General features: G+C 47.0%; 2 protein-coding genes across 2 annotated transcripts; one reads left to right on the forward strand and one right to left on the reverse strand.

Annotated features, from left to right (window-relative positions):
- Positions 1 to 323: 323 nt before the first annotated feature.
- Positions 324 to 13,524, reverse strand: RBPJL (recombination signal binding protein for immunoglobulin kappa J region like). The gene is made up of 12 exons (XM_074189041.1): positions 13,503 to 13,524; positions 11,242 to 11,350; positions 9,322 to 9,459; positions 7,725 to 7,795; positions 7,452 to 7,558; positions 6,989 to 7,163; positions 5,921 to 6,058; positions 3,451 to 3,560; positions 3,060 to 3,209; positions 1,002 to 1,157; positions 761 to 864; positions 324 to 597 (listed from the first exon to the last, which is right to left on the reverse strand). Exons 1-12 carry the CDS (start codon positions 13,522 to 13,524, stop codon positions 324 to 326), a joined length of 1,554 nt encoding a protein of 517 aa, XP_074045142.1.
- A 781-nt stretch (positions 13,525 to 14,305) lies between these two features.
- MATN4 (matrilin 4) lies at positions 14,306 to 20,814 on the forward strand. Its single transcript, XM_074227333.1, has 10 exons — positions 14,306 to 14,381; positions 14,697 to 15,269; positions 15,801 to 15,923; positions 17,870 to 17,992; positions 18,088 to 18,210; positions 18,480 to 18,602; positions 18,744 to 19,157; positions 19,524 to 19,676; positions 20,224 to 20,328; positions 20,503 to 20,814. Exons 1-10 carry the CDS (start codon positions 14,306 to 14,308, stop codon positions 20,559 to 20,561), a joined length of 1,872 nt encoding a protein of 623 aa, XP_074083434.1. The 3' UTR covers positions 20,562 to 20,814.
- The last annotated feature ends 1,114 nt before the right edge of the window (positions 20,815 to 21,928 follow it).

Here is a 21,928-nt window from a genome sequence, read left to right on the forward strand (position 1 = left end):
ATATATTCTCTGCCTGAAGTAGAGCAAGGCAGGGTTCCAAGGAAGAAATAATTCCATGATTTGCAAATTGGTTCCTTTCAATGAAAATAGTTAAACCACTACCTGTTTACTGCATTCTGTCTCTGACCTGTTCTGTTTTGCCCAGGTTAGAGACTGATTCAGTAAAAATTTGGTTAACACTCCCTTAGGGTGGTATTCTCACTGCAACTTGAAGCAAAGGGAAGTTCTTGGGATGGGATTTGTGGGCTGAAGAAAGTCACCCTCATGATCAACAGTAACATTACCTTACTGTGGCCCACCTACTTTCTGCTCCTACCCTTCCCCTAGCTCTGAATGAAGAGGTGGAAATTGGTGCGTGTAAATTCATGGTGGATGCTTTCTAAGAGGGCATCTGCATCAGGAGGTGGTTCAGGAGCTCTTGAGGGGGTTGGCTGGCCACTCTGCTCTGGAGTATAGGTGAAGGAGAAGGCACTGGAATACAACAGCCCATCAGTACGGACTAGGCTCACTGGTACTGTAATGGGGGTTCGAAGCCACCTCCAGGCACTACCAAAAGCTGCCACATCGGGTACCACACATACCAGAGACCGGGGATTCCTGGAGATTCAAATCAGAACATAACATTTCAGAGCTATACCTAGAACATGAAATACTTGAGATTCCAAAGTTTTAAACTTAACCCCTTCATGTTACAACTGGGGAAACTAAGATCCCCAGAGTCAGACTCAAATTCCCAGTGTCTCCCCAGTCACATTTGTACCTGTACATGGTCTCAGCCTCCACATCACCAAACCACACCTTGAGTCCTGCATGGAAATTCTCACCCAGTAGCTCCAGGGTTGCCACATCACCCCCACCACTAAGCTGTGGGGCAAAAGGTCTTGAGTCAGCCTAGCACCAGGGACAAGGGAGCATAACCACCCCTCCTGGGAACTGTCATGACCAGATAATCCCCCTAGGCTGGGGGGACACAGTTCCTGGGGTTGTGTTCAGGTGAGTACCTCTAAGGTACTGATGAGGGGCACTGGGGTGACAGGCTCCTGGGGACAGGTAAGGCTAGTGCTGAAGGAGAACTCCACTGACTCGGTGCCAATGATGGTCCAACATGAGCTGTCATTCAGCAGTGCCCGATTTGCTTCCTTGGGACAGGGTGAAGCCTAGGGAAGAAGCATTGAAAGATGAATGAGGAGACAAGGAGTATCAGGGACTACCAGTAAATCACTCAGAGAGATGGGATATGGATTCCAATCTTTCTACTCTCCTCTAATCCAGTTCAGGAATAGATTTTTTGTTTTTGTAGGCTTTTACAAGGCAAATGGGGTTAAGTGGCTTGCCCAAGGCCACACAGCTAGGTAATTATTAGGTGTCTGAGACCAGATTTGAACCCAGGTACTCCTGACTCCAGGGCTGATGCTTTATCCATTGTGCCACCTAGCCACCCCCAGGGATAGATTTTTAACCCAACAATTCACTTTGAGACCATGGGAAACTTATCCCTCTCAGAATTCCCTCTTTCAGAATAATGAATAATAATATTCCTTCAGAATAATGAAATCAAAGATCTTCTCTGTATTATATATATATATATAAATATATGTATATGTATAATATATACAATCTCTGTGTAATATAATAGAGATATCTCTCACTCCCGTGACTTCATTTACCAATTTTATGTATTTTATGGATCTTTCAAGCTCCAGAAATTTTCAAGTTCTTTCAGAAAATCTCTATCAGGATGTCCCAGCAACAAATCACATTCAAAACCTGTGAAGTAAGGCTTCCTACTTAACCTAATTCTCTTTCTGAATACACTATTCTGTCTTCCAGTGCCACCATTGTTCTCATCACTTGTGTTTTAATATTTGGACTTATCTTTGACTCTTCTTCTTCCCTCATCTCTCACAACTTTCCAGTTATCAATCTGTCCAAATCTATCTAGAAAGCATCTTTTTTATCCATTCTCTCCTCTATAGTCTAGTGACCACAACCCTCATACCTGCAAGACCTTTTCAATAGCTTCAATAGCTTTCTCATTACCAATCTCTCTTACTTGTCATCTGTCCATTAAAGCTAACAGAAAAATTTTTTTACACCCACTGAAGAACAATAAATCTTTTAGGCCATGGGTTCAGCGTTGGGGATCTAAAGATAAAAAAGCACACAGGCCTTGCCTATTTACCAAGTGGAGGGGGATATTACACATATCCAAATAAGCATGAAACAAAGCAGGATATTTTCTTTTTTTTTCTTTTTTCTTTGCAAGGCAGTGGGGTTAAGTAACTTGCCCAAGGCCACACAGCTAGGTAATTATTAAGTGTCTGAGGCTGGATTTGAACTCAGGTACTCCTAGCTCCAGGGCCAGTGTTCTATCCACTATACCACCTAGCTGCCTCCAAAGCAGGATATTTTCAAGGTAAAAAAGGGATGTAGATAAAATGCTTTAGGGAAATTTAAGGGGGAAAATATTTCAACTGTGTAGCAGCCAGGTGGGGTGGTGGGGAGAAATTTGTTATGTTACATGATGGAACAAAAGAATGTCAAGAGATGAACTTGGGAAAGAATGGAGAATGATCTGCACAGAAATGGAAGAATGCTTGATGAGTTCAGGAAACACTCAGCTTCACTGAAATTTAGAATGCATTAAGGAAAAGAAAAGGATTTAAGCCAGGGAAGGGATATTGTAGTCAGACAGTGGAAGGAAAAGCTAAGCTAAGGAGTTTGTATTTTATCATATTGCAATAGGGAATCACTGAATATTTTTGAACAAGAATATAATGAAATTTGAAAAGATTACTATATTTAGAGGATAACTTTGATAACACTGATATTTTATGAAGTTCATTCTGGTTGGGAGAGGAAAGAATGTTTAGAAGCAAAAGACCTTGTTTCAAATCCCAGTTCTCATCTATATGATATTGGTTATTATTTAACCTCTTTGAATCTCAGTTTTCTCATCTGTAAAATGAGAATGTTGGTCTAGATGAACTCAAAGACTTCCTCAGCTCTAAATCTATGTTCCTGTGTTCCTCTGTGACCTGCTAAACTCCCAGTCTTACCTGGAACTGAACAATCTTTTCCATGGCAAGACACAAGTAGGCATTACCTCCTGGTCCCCCACCTGGGAACTGGAAAGCACATTTATGCAACTGGGAGATTGGTTCATCCACATCCAGGAGTGCACATTGTTTGGCAACTTTGCGGATGATCTGTGGGAGAAAGGGAAAAGAAAGTGTCTGGGTACCCAGAGAGGACTTGGTCAACTTACTTCAGGGCCAAACCTGTCAATTAAGATGCCAGAAATTCCTCCCCAATCTCCCAAAGATCCTTGTTGTATATACATGATGACTTCCTCTTATACTTCTGTCCCTAAACACTTTGGTCACAGTCACCCTCCTTGTGAACCAGAAAGAATGCACCCAGGTCTAGGCTGGTCATTTTGATTTTTACCATGGGGGGCAGTGTGATGCCTGTAACTGTGCAGACCAGCTGTACTAGAGAACCATAGCGGACATAACCTTCTTGGAGAGGGAATTCTCCCCGGGGTCGATGATCATCAGCTAAAAGGAAAGGAAAATGGTAAGTAAAGAGGCATCAGGCCTCCTCCCCATTATCCCCTTCCCCTTATCCCAAGCCAGCACCATATATGAACTTTTGGAGGTCAGGTAAAGCTGATGTTTAGCTATAATAATTATCAACACTGATATTTCATAATAGTTACTTTAGGAATAATCCCCATTTTACAAAGGAGAAGACTGAATCTCAGAGAAAAAGACCACTAAAATCAAGCAGTTATTAAGAGACAACTTGGTAGTGTAGAAAACTTTGAAATCCCATGCCCATGATTTATATTCCAGCTCTGCTGCTTAGTAATTGTAGGACCATGGACAAATCCTTTGAAAAGAATTGCTTCAATATCTATAGTATTTTACAATTCACAAATAATTTTCCTCACAACAAACTTGAGGTGTAACATAATGGTAAGGGCAATGTTTGGAGTCAAGGTATCTGGGTTTGAATCTCAGATCTGTCAGTAATATATTATGTGATCTTGTTCAAGTCACTTCATAACTTGTAAAATAAGGTGATCTCTAAAGGGGATTGGGTGAACTCTGAGGTCCCTTTCCACTCTTAATTCAATATCCTCTGTAATTAAAACAATATACATCTAGATATCTATATCTATATCTATCTTTTATCTATCTATCTATCTATCTATCTATCTATCTATCTATACACATACATACAACTTTCTCTGACAGGTTAGGTGGCATAGTATATTGAATACCAGGTTGAAGTCAGAGAGACTTCCTGACTGCAAATCTGATCTTAGAAACTTTTTAGCTGTATGACCTTGGTCAAGTCACTTAATCCTATTTATCTCAAATGTACAATAAACTGGAGAAGCAAATGGCAAATGCTATGTAATTTTTAACTAACTCATAGCAATATGTTGCTTTAAGATTTACAGAACTCTATATTGTAGTCCTATGGGAAAAGTAGTCTTGTTTCCATTTTCAGATGGAGATATTTCTCCCTTCTGAGTGCCAGCTTTCTTTATCAGTAAGATGAGGGAATCCATACTTATTGTATCAGCCCCATACAGGGTTGATATGAAGATCAAACAGGATCCTAAAGGGATTTGGTAAAAGTCAGGATGTTATATAGGGTGCCCCAAAAGCTGGTCTGGTTTTTAGCTCTTAAAACAAACTACACTAAGACTTTTAGGATATCCCATATAAATAGTCAAATAAAAGTACATTTGCAAGTATTTGGACCTGGAATTCAAACCCAATTCTATTGTCTCTAGATTCTTCTAATACTGCAGGCTGCCTGGGATTTCTGCCCTCTTAAGAGGCTTTGGATAGAGTAGAGGTATATGGAGGTAGGGAGGGGTTGAGGAATCTTCTTGACCAGAAATTAGTGACTAAGTATGCTGCCTAGATAAATTGAGATGTGATGGTAATATGTGTGTGCTTGGAATCTTTGAAAAGAGAAACATGGTCTAGTATTTCTCCCCAGCTTAATTTATGTAAACAAGATGCCAAGGCTTCTCAGATTGGGTCATGAGCTGACTGTGAAGATGAGACCCCAGTGGGCAAGGACTAAGTTCTAATGGTTAGAATATAGAGAGAATTGGAAAGATTTCTAGAAGAAATCAGAAGTCAGGAGAATTGGGTTCATATTCCAACTCCAAAAATTTGTTCTGTGGCCACATGCAAATTACTCAGTCTCCTTGAGTCTCCACTGTAAAATGGTTTTTTCATTACCCACTCACAAAGTTATTAGCAAAGTGCTTTGTAAAGATAAAATCATTATGAAAATGTTAGCTAATATGGTTACACATATCTGCATTTTCCCTTTTCCAAGGAAGAGTGAATTGGAAGACTTTATTCTCCTCTTAATTACCCCCTTCCAATTAAGGATGGCTTGAAAGTGGCATTAGAGATATGGAAAAAAGAATTCTTGGCTAGGAGTCAAGTCACCCCTAGCTCTGACACTAGTGAGTTATGCTATGCCAAGGTATCTCACTTCTCTGATTTTCCTGTTAAAATGAGCTGATCTCTGGGATCTCTCATGGCTTTGAGTTAATAATTGATTCAATGATTCAGCAATTCAACAAGAAGTTGAGTTGTGATCATCAACATGAAGTTGGAGCATAGGTCCAGGACCCAGATGCACCAGGAACCTTGGTTCAGAGGAAAGTTCAAGTTTGTTGGCTATGGATAAGACCCCTGTACTTTGCCATCAGGAGGAGAAGGTAGCAATATAGTTGTCTCAACAAGCTGGAGGGCACCCATTATCATAAGTGATGACCCACAAAGCAAACAAACAAAAAACCCCAACTTCCTCCTTTGAGGGTTATTTGAACATGGATAGTAGACAGAAGTGGGTGTAGAACTGAACTTAGCTTCAATACCCAGATGCAGGGTGAAGGCTGCCCATTGGCGGGCACTGGCGATGAATGCACCACCCTCCACAGAGAGGTATCGGGTGGAGACAGTCTGCGATCTAAGACGGTTGAAGAGGGACACCTTGGATCCAGAGGAGATGCATACTGTGAGGGAAGGGTCTGGTCAGTGCTATTTGCTCAAGCTTGGCTCCTGTTCCTGTCCATCATTACTCCTCACATGGGAGGAGACCCAGGGCTGGGTCTTATTTAGTAGACCCTTCATTATCTCTGGACCCCTTCTTTGCCAACATCCCCTAAATAAGCAAGTGATTGGAGCAGGGCCTGAGATTGTGATTGGAAACTACTAAAGAAGCCATTTCTGCTAAGGCAGATCAGCTGAATTTTTGGCACATTTGCCTAGAGGGTGGGTGATTTGCCCAGAACAATGCAGTGAGGATGTATCTATCGGGAGAGGCCCTGACCAGCCTCCTAGGTATGCTTTCTACAAATTACCCTTTGCTGCCTTGCTTTAGAACTCAGATGACTCTGATCCAGTTCAGAGACAATGTAAGAAACTCCCAAGATTTAGTCAGATAGCTCTAGATTCAAATCCTGACTCTGCTACTCATTGTGGGAGTCACTTATCTCTTAAACGCTCTGTGCCTGTATTTTATCTTGAAATCTTTTCTTGATTCTGAATCTATGGTATTCCTTTTTACTTATAGAAGGTAAGATCAATCAGCTTTCCAGCTTCTAACTCTCATTATTCTTTCCAGTCTGGAGCCCAAAGAGCAGGTAAGACTTGGTTCTTTTATTGTCTAATTGTGAATCTTGCCTCTGTAGCCTAGGAAAGAACCAGTCACTTAATCTCTCTGGCCATGACTCCACAGAGGGTTGGACTTGATGGACTTTTCCAACTCTAACAGTTGGATCCCTCCCTACTCTGAAGTTTTATGACTCCATGGTTTTCTAGGTCTCATGCCTTCATTTTAGACCACATTCTTTCTTTCACCCCCCCAACTCTGATTTCCCTCTTCCTTTTCCTAATCAACAGCCCCACTCCTCTGGTCCAGGCTTATCCCCTAGCTCACGCACGGTCTGTATTCTTCAGGGACTGTTTCTTCTGAGATGGCTTGGAGATGACCTTGATGAGACGACTGTGGAAGGTACCTAGCTCTTGGCCTCCTCGAAACACCAGCCTTAACACCAACCGGAAGTGCTTCCTCTTGTCCGAGTCCGAGATATATAGAGCTTTGGCGCAGGCAAATTCCTAGTCAGCCATTGAAGTGGGCAGCTTTGCCTTTGTCCTGGGGCCAGCGGGCTCTGTGAAGCCTTTGCTACCCAGTTGAGGAGGGTTTAAAGGCACCCAACCCAAGCTCTCCCAGTCACTCTGGTCCCCTTGGACTGCTCAGGTAGATCCCCTTCCTTCCTAAGCCCACACCAGTCCCTCCCGTTAAGCTGTGGGTGGGTGCTCCTTGCCCATGGTCAGGATCTGAGGGAGGAGGAAATGCAGCCCCCCTCCCCCAACAGTGGAAATGTGGAGGGCTTGTCTGCTCACTCTAGAATCTGGTTGCTCCTCAAAGCTCAGCTTTTGTGTCTCTGTGGAACCTCCGTCCAATCCCATATAACCGCAGACTGTGCAGCCACTTTCTCCAGACTCATTTGCTAGAATACACCACAGGTGATGGATGAGATGAGATTGGAATGCAGCATACTCTGTACTTTTAAAAAAAGGGGCTATGGAGTTGTGCCCTCACCCTCTTGTCTCTGCTGATCCCTAATCAATACATAAGGAAGAACATATAGAGTCTGTTGTGCCTCCCCCACTTACCTTGCCCCTGTTCTGGTTTCAACCTCCAGCCTGGGCCCATGAGATAAATGCAGGGTGGTGGACAGAAGAACCTACAATGAGAGACTGTTGTCAACTCTGGGCCAACGGAAAGACAGATTGAGTGGGAATAGGGAAGTTGTATATGTCCTAAGTGTCCCAAGCACTCAGAAGGAATCTTAGAAATAATTTAAAGAGTGACAAAGAGTCTAGGACTTGAGAGTCAAAAGAAATGGATTTAGATCCTAATTCTTAAACTTATTAGCTCTGTGACCTTATCTCTGGGCTTCAGTTTCCTCAGCTGAAAAATCCAGAGTAGATTTCCAATACTTTCCTCAGAGAAGTTTGTGAACAGTTGGATATATAAATGGGAGGATCCTTTTATTATCTTTCTTTACTTTGTACTGATATCCAATAAAGTTCATATTGCCCATGATTACTATAAGAAATGGAAGAAAAATGTTTGATTAGAAAAGGAGCTAGGACCATTGTATCTGGAAAAGGAAGAACAACAAATCCACACCTTGAGCATGCCCTAGTACTCTTGAAATATTTGAATGTCTGAGAGGGAAGCATCTAATGTAGATTCCCCCTGTAGAGAATTTGTGGACAAACAGGGACAAGAATCCCAGAATGATGAGTGGTGGATAGGTTACCACTTGTATCTATCAATTCAAGTATCAAAGTATAAATATTAAAACCATTTCATCAGCCATTAAAGACCCCCCACAATCTGAAGACACTCTGCTTTACCAATATGATCTTTTATTTCTCTTCCCCATGCATTGTAGAGTCACCAAAGTTAAAATCTTTGTTTCCTCAGGATTCCATTTTCTCTCTCCTCCATGCCTTTGGTCACTCACTTCACTAAGACTGCCTTGCCTCCTACCCCCACTTCATTTTTATTATTGTGAATAATATATTCTTTAAAGCCCAACTCAGAAAAACCTTCTGGACCCAGATGGGTCTGCACGAGAAAGTGAGGGCTGGTGACGTTGCATAGCATCCCCTCACTTAAATCCAAGTCACTTGTATGGCATGGCATCACCTTCCTGATGTCAGGGTCTTCTTCAAGACAGGACAAACAACAATAGCAACTCAAATATCAGTTCCTCCTGTAAATACCTTGAAGCTGGTGCTTGCTTCTTTGTTGTGTTGAGGAAGGTCTGACATTGGGCATGATTTTAAGAAATATTTATGGAATTGTATGCAATCAAAGCTTTCCTTCATCTCAGAGATAATAAATGCCTTCCCTCTCAGTCATTGCAGGACTTTTTAAATTTTGTTCCTCTTTGTTGTACTCATGTTTATCTTAATGTGTCTGCCTTATCCCCTCTATTAGCACTCGGAGGGGAAAGTGCTATCTTATTGATACTGGGCATCTGCTTTATACATGAGTAGGTGCTTGATACAAGATTGTTGAATAAATCAACTCCTTTAGTTGGCAGTCTGAGGAAACTGAAAAATTCCTTTTCCAAGTCACAGAGATTTGGTAGATAGGCTAGGTACATAGCCTGGGGGTGCTGCAGAGTACAGTTAGGATGGAAGAGGGAAAGATTGGCCATTGTGATTCCCCAGCTTTACAGCCATCCTCTTCTACCTCTTCTCGCTTCCATAGGACTTCTGGGCCACTTTGGCATGTAGGATCCTCACTGTCTGTTCAGTCTGCATCTGGAGACATCTTCTTACCCGATCTCTGTCTCTCAGGAGGGCTGATGGCTCTGAGGGTGATCTAGAACTAGGAAAAGAGGGGAAAGAAGGGGAAGAAGAGAAAAGAAGAAGAGAAGAAAGCTACTGAGATTGGCAGCAAGGATCCATGAGAAACTTGTATATGTCTTGAAGTTTCATCGAAATCTGGGTAACCAGAGGTGGGCACCAAGGGGAATTGCCATAGGCTGTGGTCTAAATATTTGGGATGCTGAGTGTTGAATAGGGCCTTCATTGAGCCTCAGCCCTAGTCGCTCTACTGTGTGACCACCCAGGCTCCCCCAAGCTGGAATGGCTCAGGGCCAGGTTAGGCCAACTCAGGGGAAGCTAGTCAGCACAATAGCTGCTCTTGTGCTCTGATGTCACCTCCCTTCCTATCCAATTCTACCCACAGTATTCCCAAGGCCAGAGAGAGCAGATTCAGGAGAGTTGTGTGTGTGTGTGGGGAAACAAGGTATTGGGTAATCAGTAAATGACCATGAAAGGGCTAACTCCTTGCTCACCATACTTTTCCTCCCTTTCTCCACTTTCCCTGCTCCCAGGTGTCACCCTCCAGCACAAAGTCTAGTCATCCAGTGAAAAATCATCCCAATTTGGGGGATTCTCTAAGAACCAAAAGCCAGATGCTCCTACCTCCTGTGTGAGGGCCTGGAAACTTCAAACCCCTTACAAATACATTTCCTTCCCTGGTTCTAGGGGTGTTAAGGGATTGTGACTTAGTGGGTACCGGAGTAGTCACCTATTGGATCCCTGGGACCTATTAGGAAAGGTAAAAAAAAAAAGGGAAGGAATAGGGTCCTGAATTCTAGCCCTGCCCAACTGGTTCCTGGACAGAAAAGAATGCAGTGCATATTCCATACTTGCTCTCACTTTGGTCAAGATTTTAGGACAGAGTAAAATGGGACCTTTTTTTTTCCGAATTCAGATAACTCAGCTGCATCAGGTCACTGAGGTGATGAGTTGATTAATCCTGTCTACCCCAGAAACAACCGGAATATGGGAACTTGGGGATCTCCAGGGCATCGTTTTAGGGGTATGGATGGGGGGCAGTTTTCCGTTGTTTGGCAGGACAGAGGGGATTTGGTGAAACTAAAAGAGACTGGCAGTCACCCTTCTCCCCGAGCCTCTGACTCTTGCCAAATTCCCTCGCGCTTGCAAAAGGTTTCGAATATAGTAGGTGCTCAATAGATGGTTTTTGACTGGCTGGCACCTGGTATTGTCATTCTAGGTCTTCCGGGCGGGATCACGCCCTCGGAAATATAGTACTCCTGCTCCCTGGCCAGCCCCCCTCCTCTGAAGGAGCAGTCCAGAGTAGGAATGTGTGCTGGAATTCTCTCGCATTCCAGCCGAAACCGGCTGTCTTCCCCTCCCTCCGATACAGAGCCGGACTGTGTAGTGGCAGTTTCAGTGGGTCTTGGTTTCTCTCGGTGGAGAGCTTAGCGAAGATCGCACCCCCTCCTCCCGCCGCCCCCTTCACACACACACACACACACACACACAGAGTCACACACACACACACACACACAGTGACACACACACACAGTGACACACACACACACACAGTCACACACACACAGTCACACACACACACACACACACACACACACACACACACACACACACACACACACACAGTCACACTATTCACTGACCCCGCCCCTCAGCTGGGCTGGTGAAGTCTCCCGGGGCTGGGGGCTCTCTCGTGTTTCAGTAGGAGGGGTCGACTGCTCCCCTAGCCCCAGAGTTAAATGCGACAGCCGATGCCATTTGCTTCCATCTCGACCCGGGGCAAGTAGCCCGCTTGCTTCCTTACCTGTTCCAGCAGGACAAGGGACTCGGACAGTCTGTTTCTTCTCGTCTCTGATCCTCGGACCTCTCTAGACTGCCCAGGTGAGTGAGGGGCCCTGGGGACAGCGGAGGGTCTGCACAGAAATCATAAGTCTTTTAACGTAGAGAAACACTCCAACCAGTCCCGCTTTGATGGTGACTTCCTAAGGTGACAAAGGGGATGTCTCCTTTATCCTGGGGAGAGATTCTTCCCTGATGTTCTCCCATAACCCCGGGGACATTACTCATTCCAAATCTTACCGTTACTGGAGCACCCCATGATGAGCCCCTTATCGGAAGTTCTGCACAGTTAGTAATCTAGGCGGTGTAAATCCTCCAAAGTTCTAGAAACTAAACACACCTTACACCTTATCTAATGGACTATGGGACCTTCACAGTCCACCCTTCTAAAGATAAATCCTCAAATCCTTCCCTGGTACTACGGAAGTCCTTCAATTGGTCACTAGTGAGAGAAAGCCCAATTTTTTCTCCTAAAAGCAGAGATTTCTCATACATGTCTCCCATATCAGTCTCAATTACCCTTCACAGCCAAGTACCTCTTCTGAATGATTGTAGGGGAAAGAGAACTGTGTCAGAGACCCAGATTTTAGTCCAGTCTCTGCCCTCAAATTTGATGTGGCCCAGTCACTCCTTCTCTGAATCTGTTTCTTCCTTTATAAAATAAAGGGATTGAATTAGTCAGGCTCTAAAGTTCCTTGAGCTTTAATGATTTATAATTCTCAAAGCCATAGGAAACATTGGTTAGGTGGCATGGCAGAACATCATGGTTCCATGGTAGGGAAGGAATTATTGATTCGTGGAGAGAACTGTTGGAGAGGTGGGTAGGGATTATCTGAATAAAGTAATTGCCATGCGGGTCCTTGATCCTGGATGGAAGTCTTCATTAGGAGAATAAGGAGAGGGTGAGAGGGACTGAGTCACAGACTTTCAGAATATTAGTGCTAGAGGGTATCTTAGAACATAGAACAACTGGAAGTGATCTTAGAACGTGGAATTCTGGGGATGGATGCCTTAAAGTCCAACCCTCTAATTTCACAAAAGGAGAGACTGAGGCTCAGAATGGGGAAGAAACTTGTCCAAGGTCATATAGCAAGATGGTAGATCTCCCTACTTCCAGTCCATCAGTGTTTCCACTGGACTAAATTTATTCTCAAGGAAAACAGTCAAGAGACGTGAGAAGGTAAGAGGAAAGGATGACTGCAGTTGGAACTCCAGCCCAGCATTCCCCAGGGATGCTGTTGCCTTTCCCCTGCCAAACAGGAGGAGCTCTTCTCTTGGCACTCCTCCTCCTCCTGCAACTCCACATCTGGATTCAATGCAATTGCATGTGACTGCCCTCAACCTGACCATAAGGGCCTCATTGAGGACAGGTCAGGCAACCACTGTTTCGGGGCTTCCTCTCACCTCCATCCCCCCTCCCTAAGCCTGGCTGGACAAAAAGTCTATCATCTTTAGTAGGCTGGCCCTGGGAAACTTGGCTAAAAATAGCTCCATTCACCAAGCCTCCTCTGGGACTGCAGAAAGCCGGTAGGAGATATGAAAGGAGGGGCGTGAGTCAGCCCCTTTCAGAGAGAGAGAGAGAGAGAGAGAGAGAGAGAGAGAGAGAGAGAACAGACACACAGAGACAGAGAGACAGAGACACACAGAGAGACACAGAGACAGAGAGAGACAAAGACAGAGAGACAGAGACAGACACACAGAGACAGAAACAAAGGGAGACAGAGACAGAGAGATGGAGACAGAGTAACACACACACACACACACACACACACACACACACACACACACACACCCCAAGACAGAGAGAGGCAAGAGAGAAAGAAGGAAGAAGAAGAAGAAGAAGAAGAAGAATGGAACAGAAAGAAAAAGAATAGGGTTGTCGGGTACCCTCTGGCAGGTCAGGAAGCCTTCACCTCAGCTATGTTTGAGGGCTGCTCAGCGGGCAATAGTTGTCCACAGACATAGATTGAACAAAGCCCCCCCCCCCCCCAATTCCAAATTGTGAGTAGACTCAAGTGCAGAAAGATTAGGGCTAGATTCTAGTTCTGGCACTCACAGCAATTGGTTTCATGACCTGGGCCTCAGTTTACTCTCCCATAAAAGGAACTATTTCATTCTAGTTCTGAGATTCAAAGGTGAAGACTTTCCAAGTTCAGCCGGAAAGTACCCCTGGGAGAATGGGGTTCTTTCAATAGCGTGTGTGTGGTGGGGGACAGGTTCTCTCACCCGTTCCTCCCGGGGGATCCATGGCCGCACTTCTGGAGATGGAAGCTAACGAACCCTGGTTCTGAACTCTCACAGCTCTCTATCCTTCTGGTCCCCGAGCACTGCGCTGCATCCTCTCCCCCTCCTGCCTTGCTATATTCATTCTGGAGGCCTTATCTCCAAGGCCTCCTGACTGCACCCCTTCCAGGTCCATTTCTCTGCCTCCTCCCCCTATGTTTGCTTTAGGCTCTTGCACCTGCTTCGCAGCTGCTGGCTTCCCATGCTGGCTGCTAGGAGCAGGTTGGGGCCATCGCTCTTTGACACGATGGCACCGGACGATGGGGGTTGAGGAAATGGGAATAGCTGGCGAAGAGGCTGGGCAGATCTTGTGCAATCGGCCGCTGCATGGCGTTTCCCCAGCACTCTAGGAGTTAGACGTCTAGGAGCAGAGTTTAGGCTGGTTTGTTTTGGCTGCCCCCATTCCCCCTCCCTCTCCCCCTTCCTCCCGAGGGTGCGGCCCTTCTTTGTGGCCTGAGGTTCTCGGACAGGGGTTGGGGGGACGGACTGGCAGGAGGTGGGAAGATGCACAAAGAGGTGCCTTGTCAGTCTCCTATTTAGTGAGAGTGGGGTAGGGGGTAGAGAAAGGGGAGGCGATCGTAGTAATGGCAGGTAATCACTTTCAGCTACCAGGGACTTAAGGGGAAACGCAAGAAAGCAGGGCATGGGTGCTTCAGGCTCTTGGGATGACTACTTCCTGGCCTTTCTTTTCTAGGTTAAGTATCAGCTCTTTTTGCGAATACCTACTCACGTTCTTGGCAAGCACCATGAGGCTACCGCCCTGCACCCCGTTACTTATCGTTTTCCTGGTTTTTGTGAATGCTGAAACGCAAGAGGCTCCAGGTTAGTTAAGGATGCTACTCCACCACAATCAGCTGGACGGGGAATGGGGCTAGTAAGGGATCCGAAAAGGAAAGTCAATGATTCTTTCATTCATTCAATTATTAAGAACCTGCTGTGTGCAGATCCTAGGCTAGACAGTAGGAACCTACCAAGTTAGGATAAGATATAGGATCCCTCCTTCGTCTTAGGTTGGGTCATTTTGCCGGCTTCCTCTGTTCCCCTCCCCATTCGAGGGTAGCGCTCCCAGCTAGCTCCCAGAAATCAAGTTCTTTGGGAAAGCCACCAGTCATCCTCCCTTTTTCCCCTCCTCTTCAGCTGACTCGAAGTGCAGGACTGGACCCCTAGACTTGGTATTCCTGATCGACAGCTCCCGTAGTGTGCGCCCCTTTGAATTTGAGACAATGCGTCGCTTCATGGTGAACATCATTCGGGGTCTAGACATTGGACCCAATGCCACCCGCGTTGGCGTTATCCAGTACTCGAGCCAGGTTCAGAGCGTCTTCCCACTGGGAGCTTTCTTCCGAAGAGAGGACATGGAACGTGCCATCCATGCCATCGTCCCTCTGGCACAGGGCACCATGACAGGTCTGGCCATCCAGTATGCTATGAATGTAGCCTTCAGCGTGGCCGAGGGCGCTCGCCCATCGCAGACCCAGGTGCCTCGTGTCGCTGTTATAGTGACTGATGGGCGGCCGCAGGACCGGGTGGCTGAAGTGGCTGCCCAGGCAAAGAATCGGGGTATAGAGATCTACGCGGTGGGAGTGCAGCGCGCTGATGTGGGCTCCCTGCGCGCGATGGCCTCGCCTCCTCTAGATGAGCATGTTTTCCTCGTCGAGTCCTTCGACCTTATCCAACAGTTTGGCTTCCATTTTCAAGGCCGATTGTGCGGTGAGAACGGACTGGGCCTCGAGAGGGAGAAGATCTCTCTCTTGGGAACTCAGCCGGGGTCTAGCCCCATCTAATCTCTCAAAGTCCAGGCCACAGCTTTCTCCCTCTAAACCCCATCTGTCACTACTTAGGGCCTTCGCAGGAGCTCAGCTTATCTTTACTCTATCCATTTAGTGACTCTACTTTGGACTTACGCCTTTGGGTAACTGGGTTCCTCCCCCCAAATGCCAGAAAGAGCATTACTGTATTGACTCACCCATATCACTGTCTGCAGGCCTTTCCCACTTTAGCCCACACTATGCTTACGCGCCTCTCTCTCTGCAATTAGACTACAGAACCTGCGCCTTCAAACACTGCGGTTTTCTGCATGTGGGTCAGCTAGGCAACCGACTCTGCTTCTTACACAATATTCTCTTTCTTTCTCATCATGAAATGTGAGAGTGAGGTGGGCTGAGACAGCTCAGAGAGCCAGGAGAAGTCATAACTGACACTTCCCCTATTCCCCCCGCCCCCATGAACTTGTGTCCCCAGGCGTGGATCTTTGTGCAGACGGAACTCATGGCTGCCAGCACCAGTGCGTTAGCACACCTGGATCCTTCCACTGTGCCTGCAACCCCGGTTACCGTCTGGCTCCGAATAACAAGAGTTGTTCTGGTGAGATGCTTCCTCTAAGGGGATGCTCAAGTCCCACTGTGACCTGATGAATTCTATTTAATTCAACTTTTATTAAGATCCTTCGATGCACTGGTGATATAAACATGAAAAACGTTAGTTCCTGCCCTTTGACACTTCGCAGCTTAATAGGAGCATGTGACATGAACACAAATCTGTGGGAAATCAGAGAGAAATATTGTTTGCTTATACAGCACCAGAAACAACTAGGTACGTCGGGCGGCTAGGTGGCGTAGTGGATAAAGCACCCACCCTGGAGTCAGGAGTACCTGGGTTCAAATCCGGTCTCAGACACTTAATAATTAGCTAGCTGTGTGGCCTTGGGCAAGCCACTTAACCCTGTTTGCCTTGCAAAAACCTAACCCCCCCCCCAAAAAAAAACCCCAACTAGGTATGTCAATGGATAGGGAGCTGGACCTAGAGTCAGGAAGACCTAAGTTGAAATCTAGCCTCAGATACTAGCTGTGTGACTCTGGGTTAGTCATTTAACCTCGTTTATCTCAGGATCCTCAACTGTAAAATAAGCTAGAAAAGGAAATGGCAAACCACTCTAGTATCTTTGCCAAGAAACCCCAAAAGGCATCACAATGAATAGGACATGAATAAACAACAACAAACACCACCTCAGGCAGTCCTGGGAAACCATAAATAGCACTAGGCCCTGGGAGTCAGGAGTGTGATATTCTATACCTAGGTTGTTTCCCATTTTTGATCTTTAATTTCCTTTGTAAAATTAAGAGAATGGACAAGTCATTATCTCAAGCTCTAAGGTCCTTTAATGATTTTGTGACATTCCCTGACTCAAAAAACTCTACTAAAATGCTTCTGATTGGCTTTCCTCATTGCTTTCATTGTATTTTTTCCATCTTTTAATGATGTATGGTTTATAAATCCATTTTCCTCATAACTACCACATGGAGATGTTAATGCAAATATTACCTTCATTTAACAAAATTGATGTTCAAAGTGGGGAAGTGTTTCAACTTGCTGCTCTGACTCTGCAGGCCAGCACATGCTTTACTCTGCCAGTGGTTACTTAGAATCTTTATAGCTTTAGTTTAATCTAATTCCAGTGTTACTCCATGAATTCACTTCTGTAATTCAATCACAACATATGGTTTTAGAGAGTTGCCTGAGACACTGAGCTGAATGATTTGCTAGTGGTCTGCCTACAAGTTAAAAGCAGAACCCAGTGCAGGATTAAAGACATCATTCATAACCACTAGGCTAGATGCTTAGTGCCTGTACCCTATAATTATATATACTAGTATGTTTGGAGCCAGACATTGTTTTTCTTTCTATATATTTATCTCCCCACTAGGCTCTTGGATACATGTCTTAATAAACTACTCCGTGTCTGCCCCAGGATCCCCAATGGAGCATATAAAAGAGATTCTGAGGAAAGAGCTTTTTGACAGACCTGGTGGGGAGTGTTCCAGAGGGCTTACCCACAATTCAATTCTACACACATTAAAGCCCTATTTTGTGGAAGGTCCCACTAGGCTTAAACCTGGGGATATGGAATGTAACCTTAGCCCCCCCCCCCAAATAAGGACTTATGTAATTATCTCCTTATTAGAGGAGATCCATACTCTTTGTAAGATGAGGAAGGCCTTCATGTTTTACAGAAAGGAAGAGAGGTGTACAAATACTCTTATTTCTACATCATTTTAAGAGTTTCAAAGCATTTTTACTGATCAGCTGAGAGATAGTGCAAATATGATCGTCATTATATAGTTGATGATAATACACAGTTAAGTTATAAAGTGTCAGGGCTAGATTTTGAACCCAGGTCTCTCATCAGTTCTCTTTAATTGTCTCATATTTTAATTGTAAAATAAAGATCCCAAGTGCTCTGAATTGAGGAGTTCAGGAGAGGGATCAGGGAAAATGGTGGATTTATCAGACAGATTTTTCTTCTCTCATAGCCATTGATCATTGTGCTGAAGGGACCCATGGTTGTGAGCAACTCTGTGTCAAATCGGAAGGTTCGTACACCTGCGCCTGCCGAAAGGGATATACCCTCCACCAGGATCAGAGGCGCTGCACAGGTGAGTGAGAGGAGAAGCGCCGGTGGCCCCAGCAGCCCCTGAGCTGCGGTGTGTTCCGGGGCTGAGTAGCCCCCCCTTGTCTCCTCTCCCGCCAGTGATTGATCACTGCAGCTTCGGAAATCACAGCTGCCAGCACGAGTGTGTCAGCTTCCCAGAAGGGCCTCGTTGCCGTTGCCGTCAAGGCTTTGACCTGCAGCCGGATGGCAGACTCTGTCAGGGTAAGGAGACTGGCACTGGAGTGATTGCAATTCCGTCTGTAAAAATGGGGGAAGGGTAGCAGGGAAAAAAAAGGTGGACCGGAGAAGGGAAGAGAAAACGTCCAGGGGGCGAGGAGAGAAGAAAGGGATGGTGGTGAAGAAGAAAACCTGCTTGGAGAAAAGGGGAGGTTTTTCCCTATGCGCTAGGAAAGGGGGATCCCTTGGAATTCCAGATCTGAGGGCGGAAGCAGCGGTCACTCTTCTCTGACGGGGGCAGTTATCTGTTTCAGCCCGAGACTACTGCAATGGCGTGGACCACGGTTGCGAGTTCCAATGCGTGAGTTCGGGCAAATCTTACCGCTGCATTTGCCCCGAGGGCCGGCAGCTCCAGGCTGACGGGAAGAGCTGTGACAGTGAGTTAATGGACGGGAAAGGTAGCTGGGAGGAGGGCACCTCCTAGGTGAACAGCTGGAGACTTTTCGGTCCCTGATGCTCTCCAGGAGGCTCCAATGGCTCCTCCTGACTCGGCGCGCGATTGGCCTCTTCTCCCGCAGGGTGCCGGGCGGGCCATGTGGATCTGGTTCTGGTAATCGACGGCTCCAAGAGCGTCCGCCCGCAGAACTTCGAGCTGGTGAAGCGTTTCGTGAACCAGATAGTGGACTTCCTGGACGTGTCCCCCGAGGGGTCACGCGTGGGGCTGGTGCAATACTCCAGCCGCGTGCGCACCGAGTTTCCTCTGGGCCGCTACGGAACGGCGGAAGAGGTGAAGCAGGCCGTCCTGGCCGTGGAATATATGGAGAAAGGCACTATGACCGGGCTGGCGCTGCGCCACTTGGTGGAGCACAGCTTCTCCGAGGCACAGGGAGCTCGGCCCCGAGCCCAGAATGTGCCACGCGTCGGTCTCGTCTTTACTGATGGTCGCTCCCAGGATGACATCTCAGTGTGGGCCGCCCGGGCCAAGGAGGAGGGTAGGGCCAAGGCGTAGGAGTGAGGGGCGTTTGGGGCTCCATGGGAAGGCGACGCTGAAGAAAAGGGAATCGACTCTAACGAAAAGAGCCGGGGGTGGGGGTGGGTGTCGGAGAACATGGGCTCGGATCTCAGTTTTGACCATTACCACCTGTGTGATCTTGGACAAGTCACCTTCCCTCTCCAGGTCCTAGTTTCCTCGTTCGTAAAATGAAAGGGTTGGACTAGAAGACTTTCCAGCTCTAAATTCTATGATACCATCAGGGCATGCCCCCACCCCCAAGTCGAGGGGCAGAATCTTATTTCTTTGAGGTACTGGATGCAGGGGTTGCCTCCTGGGTCTGACCCCGAGTGTCTCTGATCCTCAGGCATCATCATGTACGCGGTGGGAGTAGGCAAGGCGGTGGAGGAGGAGCTGAGGGAGATCGCGTCGGACCCCCCGGAGCAACACGTCTCTTATTCTCCTGACTTCAGCACTATGACGCACATGCTGGAGACCCTGAAAGTCAACATTTGTCCTGGTGAGAACAGGCTCCCGAAGGAAGAAAGGCAGCCAGTGTCAGTCCCAGTCAGAGCTGCCAGTCTCCTCCTCTAGTGGAAAATGCACTAGCCCTAGCCCCGTGGCTCACTCTGATGCCTTAGGCAAAGCCACTTCCGGTCTCTGAACCTCAGTTTACCTTTCCGTAAGAAGGAAGGTAGGTGGAGTTGTTCTTGTCCTGGGTTTGGAATCAGAAGATCTGAGTGAGAATCCCTGCTCCGCTACTTACTATCTGTGTGAGCCTGGGCAAGTCACTTCAATCAATCAGCGAGCATTTAAGTTAAAGCTCCGCTGTCACCGGGCTCAGTTTTTCCTCTGTAAAATAAAAGGGTTGGATTTAGATGATCTCTAAGGTATTTGTGGTATTCTAAGGCTCCCCAGTCTTGGACCAGATGGAGTAGGATTTGGGGATGGGAGTTTAGGGGAGCTAGTCTTTGCGCGGCCCAGAGTCTGCTGTTTTTTATTTTTGCGATCCCCCTCCCCACATAAAAAGGACTGCTAATTCGACCTCTCCTATACCTTGGTTGTAGAGGAGGGGAAAGGGGTCACCGAGCTGCGTAGCCCGTGCGACTGCGAGAGCCTGGTGGAGTTCCAAGGCAGTACTCTGGCGGCGCTGGCAAGTTTGGAGCAGAAACATATCCTTTAAAGTGTCGCGCAGGGTCCCGAGAGGGGTCCAAAGTTGCGGGCAGCCCCAGGCTGCTGAGATCCCAGAGGGATTCCCAGATCCCGTGGCCGGCTCTAGCTCGGGGTAGAGGGTCTGAAGCTGGGAAGGGGGCTAAGGGACTAGAGAATTTCCTTAACTCCCCTACTGACCCAGCTGACGGCTCGACTGGAGGACCTGGAGAATCAGCTGGCCAACCAGAAGTGAGGGTCGGCAGGAGCTTGGACTCGGGTCGCTTTGTGGCCACTCTACTGTCCCTTCCCATCCTGCGGTCTGGACCACTTGTGCGGGCAGCCTCCACAAATGGGCGATCGTGCCAGTGCGGCCTATGCCTGTGTCGCTCCCTCACACTTAAGCTCCTAGAGCAGGCTCCACCTGCAAAACGCTTGGGTTCGCCGCACTTGCGGCGTCGGGATTCCGACACCAGTGCCCCCTGGCCGGGGCCCAAGCCCTAACATTCACCGTGTATTTATGTGGGTTTTTTCTATTTTTTTAAAAATAAAAACCTGATTTGTACTTCAGTTGCTACCGTTAAGTGTGTTGGTCCCGTGTCCAGCCCCGCCATTCCACCGCTAGGAAGCAGGAGGACTCCCACCCCCCGCCCCCTCGGGGCACCCAGAACCTCTCGGGGAGTGGAGAGTGGAGTCCAGTCCCCACCTCCAGGCAAACGGCGCCTGGGCGTCTCCCCAAGAGAAAGGCTCATTGTGCGGGGGGCAGGATTTCTCAGCGTTTTGTTTATTCAGCGGAGAACAGATGATTCCTTATGAGCTGGTCTGTGTTGAGAGACCTGCTGCCGCGGAGAGGCAAACGGGAAAGGGAAATTTCCCTCTCAGCAACCCCCGAGGGAGCCTGTAGTTCTGGTCGAACTGTTAAGATACCCAACTAAAACCCATTAAGTTTTCCTCGCTCCAGGTCACCACACAGAACTGAGGTCTGCTTGTATGAAAGGCATCACAAAGAACACTGGGTCTGGTATCTCGGTTCGAAGTTAGCGCCCAAATTCTTAGCTGTGGCACCTTAGCAATCCTCTCTCTTAGTCTCAGTTTCGCCGTCTGCAGAACGAATCCGTCTAGGTGGGTGGACTAGATGAGCTTTAAGGTGCCTCGTAACAGTTCTGTCTCAGCCACAACTTTACCCCTGCTCTGGGCTTCCTGACCGCTTCGGGGCCTGTGTGGCCCTGAGTCCTCCACACTGCCCGGGAGATCAGTCTATGACTAGGTGAAAGGATTGTGCAGCCTTTGGCCTAAGGAACTTTAGCAAGTACAGTTGCCCCCTCCCCACTCCATCCCTCCTCTTTTCCCTGCGCCCCTCCCCTACCAAATCTCTTTTCCCGCCAGAGGACTAAAATTCCCTTTTTATCTTCCCTGGGTTCAGTGTCGACATGTGTCAAATCTAGCAGAGGGAGCTGGTTCTAGGACTGGATTAGAGCTAGTTTCACTGCAGGCTCTCCCAAACTATGACGTGAATGAGGTTTATCCTCGTATTTAAGGTTCAAGCAAGTTTAGGACCCCAGAGCAGTCCCATCATTCGTGGTGGTGGCGGGAGGTCACCAGCCCATTGGGCAGTTAGGTGGC

The sequence above is a fragment of the Macrotis lagotis genome, chromosome 1 (assembly GCF_037893015.1).
Source record: "Macrotis lagotis isolate mMagLag1 chromosome 1, bilby.v1.9.chrom.fasta, whole genome shotgun sequence".
Classification (NCBI taxonomy): domain Eukaryota; kingdom Metazoa; phylum Chordata; class Mammalia; order Peramelemorphia; family Peramelidae; genus Macrotis; species Macrotis lagotis.

Coding starts and splice junctions, on each gene's coding strand:
- MATN4 (XM_074227333.1), top strand. CDS start 14,306: ATGAGGCTACCGCCCTGCACCCCGTTACTTATCGTTTTCCTGGTTTTT. Junction 15,924..17,869: donor GAATAACAAGAGTTGTTCTG/GTGAGATGCTTC, acceptor CTTCTCTCATAG/CCATTGATCATTGTGCTGAA. Junction 18,603..18,743: donor TGACGGGAAGAGCTGTGACA/GTGAGTTAATGG, acceptor CTTCTCCCGCAG/GGTGCCGGGCGGGCCATGTG.
- RBPJL (XM_074189041.1), bottom strand. CDS start 13,524: ATGGATCCCCCGGGAGGAACGG. Junction 9,460..11,241: donor CCCTTGTCCTGCTGGAACAG/GTAAGGAAGCAA, acceptor CTCTTTTCCTAG/TTCTAGATCACCCTCAGAGC. Junction 3,561..5,920: donor AGCCTTCACCCTGCATCTGG/GTATTGAAGCTA, acceptor CTTTCCTTTTAG/CTGATGATCATCGACCCCGG.